This window comes from Sinocyclocheilus rhinocerous, unplaced genomic scaffold (assembly GCF_001515625.1).
Source record: "Sinocyclocheilus rhinocerous isolate Xijiao unplaced genomic scaffold, SAMN03320098_v1.1 scaffold1600, whole genome shotgun sequence".
NCBI classification, from domain to species: domain Eukaryota; kingdom Metazoa; phylum Chordata; class Actinopteri; order Cypriniformes; family Cyprinidae; genus Sinocyclocheilus; species Sinocyclocheilus rhinocerous.
In genome coordinates, this window is record NW_015665129.1 from 815,617 (window position 1) to 819,422 (window position 3,806).

The 3,806-nt window shown below is 35.0% G+C and overlaps 1 protein-coding gene across 1 annotated transcript; it reads left to right on the forward strand.

Moving 5' to 3' along the window:
- The first annotated feature begins 1,262 nt into the window (after nt 1-1,262).
- On the forward strand, nt 1,263-3,262 carry LOC107731128 (tetraspan membrane protein of hair cell stereocilia homolog). Its single transcript, XM_016542115.1, has 3 exons — nt 1,263-1,656; nt 2,832-2,993; nt 3,171-3,262. Exons 1-3 carry the CDS (start codon nt 1,263-1,265, stop codon nt 3,260-3,262), a joined length of 648 nt encoding a protein of 215 aa, XP_016397601.1.
- The last annotated feature ends 544 nt before the right edge of the window (nt 3,263-3,806 follow it).

Genomic DNA, 3,806 nt, shown 5'->3' on the forward strand with positions numbered 1-3,806 from the left:
GTTGAACAGATGTTGCATTGCTGTTGCAGCATTGTGTGATGCTCAAGGGTTCTGTTTACATATCAGGCTGGCAGCGCCTTTGATATCTTTGTAATTCTTGACCTACAAAGCAAAGGCTTCACATCACGCCCAAGAGGAACGCAAACATCAGAGTGCAGACTTTGTTGTTGACTGTCTTGTCTGACAAATTCCCTTTTGAGCAATAAATTCCTGACAAAGATACATTTGTTTATTTATATCACTATACTAACCTCATTAGCAATGATCTCTCTTTTATTCTCTCTTTCCGCTTGTCCTGGTGGACACTGTTGTTTTTAGAACGTAAGCTAAAACTTCGAAAAAGTAAACAACCAAACCAATAAATAAATAAATAAATAAAATAAGTGTTTTATTTTTTCTTTATTATCCAATTTATTCACCATTATACACTACCACTGTTCAAAAGTTGGGGGTCAGTAAGATTTCTTTCAAAGAAATTAATACTTTTATTTAGCAAGGATGCATTCAATTAATCAATATAAACACTGACTGGTGAAAATTCAGCTTTGCCATCACAGGAATAAATTATCATTTAAAATATATTAAAATAGAAAACAGTTCTTTTAAATTTCACAATATTACTGTTTTTACTGGATTTTTGATCAACGCATACCAAATCAATGCAGCCTTGTTGAGAATAAGATACTTCTTTTAAAAAATGATCAAAACATTTATAAAAAAAAAGATTTTAGCATTTGCATTATGCATGTTTTTTCCCTGCTGTCTGACGTTTTACCAGATTGATGATAAAGCCATTAGGATCAGAAAGGACAACCACTAAGCACAGAGATATCAATAAAAAAGCCATGAACTTGATGCTTATAGTACATGTCAAGGGTCCTCTCACACAGACACTGAACAGACTTTGACAACATAGTTGGTTCCTGCAAAAAAAAAAAAAAACATTTTGGGAGTAAAACTCAATAATAATCGTAGCCCAAATATTATAATAAACCCAATAATAATAAATAATTTAAAAACTGACACCTTTGTTGGCAACAACGTTGTTTCAGACACTATTCCACTGGTGACGGTCTCCCTAGCCTTTGGACTTCTTTGAAAAAAGCAGATTTAATTCGTTTCGTTGAACTAAAGGCCTTGGCTACAGTATAATAAGAGCTGTCCGTGGCATTGGATTCTGAACTAGCTTTTCATCTGGTCTGGTTTCTTCTTGAAAAATATCTACAGACTTCTAATCTCGCTGGATAAGTGAAAGTCTAATAATGGCGAATGAGAAGATGCTTCCAGCCCAAGAGGCTGCCAAAATCTACCACACCAATTATGTGAGAAATGCCAGGGCCATCGGTGTCCTGTGGGTCGTTTTCCCCATATTCTTCACCATCATTACGGTGGTGGTCTTCATTCAGCCCTACTGGATTGGTGACAGTGTTAACACGCCGCAGGCTGGATACTTTGGGCTTTTTCACTACTGTATTGGCAACCCCATCACCTCCGAATTGGTCTGCAAAGGAAGTGTGTTTGATTTTGGTTCGATCCCCTCTGGGGCTTTTAGGACTGCTATGTTTTTTGAAGGCACCATTGTATGCTTGGGTCCTTTCTTCTTCTGCAACTCCGCAAGTGTGTACAAGATATGCGCATGGATGCAAACATCTTCAGGTGTGCAAAGTGTTTAGTTAGCCTTGCTAATAAGCATAAATACATAAAAGCAGTTTTAAAAAATAACAAAATATGAAATATTGTTTATTAATTTATTTATTAAGGGTAGACACCTGTATAAGGTTAGAAATGTATTTGCTTGTTTGTTTATTTGCTTGCTATCGATCACCAGGCTGTGAGGGACAGTCACACAGTCTATTCAATAACATGTTAAAGGGAAAGGGGAAAAAATCTTTATTAATTGATTTATTTACTTGCTATTTTTTTTCTTTGTTTTTTTTTTTTCTGTAGAAATAAAGTCATACAGCTTTGGACAGAACAATTACATAATTTCCTTTTTTGGCCTGAATCCATTTAAACTTTTAGATTAATTTCACAACATCTTTTTCTGAGTTTTCTGGCACCAGGGAATATTTTGGAAAGACATATTTTAAGGCATACACTACCATTCAAAAGTTTTTCAACAGTAAGATTTTTAAGAAGTCTCTTCTGCTCACCAAGCCTGCATTTATTTGATCCAAAGTACAGCAAAAACAGTAAAATTGTGAAATATTTTTACTATTTAAAATAACTGTTTTCTATTAGAATATATTTTAAAATGTAAGTTATTCCTGTGATTTCAAAGCTGAAATTTTAGCATCATTACTCCAGTCACACGATCCTTCTGAAATCACTCTAATATTCTGATTTGCTGCTCAAAAAAATTTTTTTTATTATTATTATGTTGAAAACAGCTGAGTATAATTTTTTCAGGTTTCTTTGATGAATAGGATGTTCAGAAGAACAGCATTTATCTTAAATAGAAATCTTTTGTAAAATTATAAATGTCTTCATCATCACTTTTGATCAATTTATAGCACCCTTGCTAAATAAAAGAATTAATTTTTTATAATTTCTCCTTGCAGTATTTTGGATCAAATAAATGCAGGCTTGGTGAGCGGAGAGAATTCTTTAAAAATATATTAAAAAATATTACTGTTCAAAAACTTTTGACTGGTAGTGCATTTGTTGCGTCAGCGAATTTAAAAACATTTGAACTGTGCGTCTATCCCTCACAACCTCGTTTTCATTCGTGAAAATTTTAATATTGCCTCTACCCTGAATAAATGGATATTGTAATTTTTCTATACAGAGGGAGAAGTCGAAAAATATAATCTTTGCACTTGATGTTGTAGCTGTGTTGATGGTGATGGGTTGCATGATTTATCCGGACGGCTGGGATGCTCCGGAGGTAAAGCAGATGTGTGGCGAGCGGACGAACAAGTACACGCCGGGGAACTGCACCATTCGCCGGGCTTATATTTTAGGCATTATCAGCATCCTGGGAGAGAGAGCAGGCGCAAATCCTGGCAGCGGCAGGTCGCAGCGCCACTTCCGGTGGCATCCCCAGCTGCCACTAGTCGTTTCTGGCAGCTGCCACTAGTCATTTCTGGCAGCTGCCACATTTCGTGGCAGCTGCCACGGTCTTTCTCGCCGTTTCTGCTGTTTGCTCGGTAAAACTAGACTGTACTCAGTGGCGTGCGGTTTCACTCTGGGCAACCGGCAAGACAAACTGCTGCCAGACGACTTCGAGGTGGAGAATAACGGTAAGAGAAGCACTGATTAAGGAATGATTTGGAGATGAATCAGAATGTATTTATTACTCCTAATTCAGAGCAGAACATGAAGTTACACTGGCTATGAGCTGGATAGATTCTCACTTTAAAAACACTGCCAGAATGTGCCGATGAATTGATTATTAATGTAAGATTAATCATATAATTATCCATAAATAATATGGATAAATAATAAATACGTTTCTATCCTACTAAATAATTATTCATGACTATATTTAGGATGCAATAGAAATACAAAATGCACGATTTTAGCGATGTTGTTTCCATTTATTTATAGATAAAACCTGAATCCAACAGATCTGAACTGCAGTGGACATGGAACTGGAGATTCTTTATTTAAAGTTAAAGGAAATTATATTAAAAAATAATAAACCTGAATAAACTTTGTCTGAACTTGTAAACTTGTCCGAACCCTAACCCCTAAATTTCAACTTATGAAAATTATATTGAAATAATTTTTTTTTCCATTGTTGTTTTTAAAAGTATCTTTTTGATTCTTTTGAAAAGTGACGTTCAAAAAAATATTTATTTTAT

Excerpts from the sequence above, each read along its gene's own strand:
- LOC107731128 (XM_016542115.1), top strand. The coding sequence starts at position 1,263 with ATGGCGAATGAGAAGATGCTTCCAGCCCAAGAGGCTGCCAAAATCTAC. Across the intron at positions 1,657-2,831 it reads ATGGATGCAAACATCTTCAG|CTGTGTTGATGGTGATGGGT; the intron begins GTGTGCAAAGTG and ends TTGATGTTGTAG. Across the intron at positions 2,994-3,170 it reads CATCCTGGGAGAGAGAGCAG|TGGCGTGCGGTTTCACTCTG; the intron begins GCGCAAATCCTG and ends GACTGTACTCAG.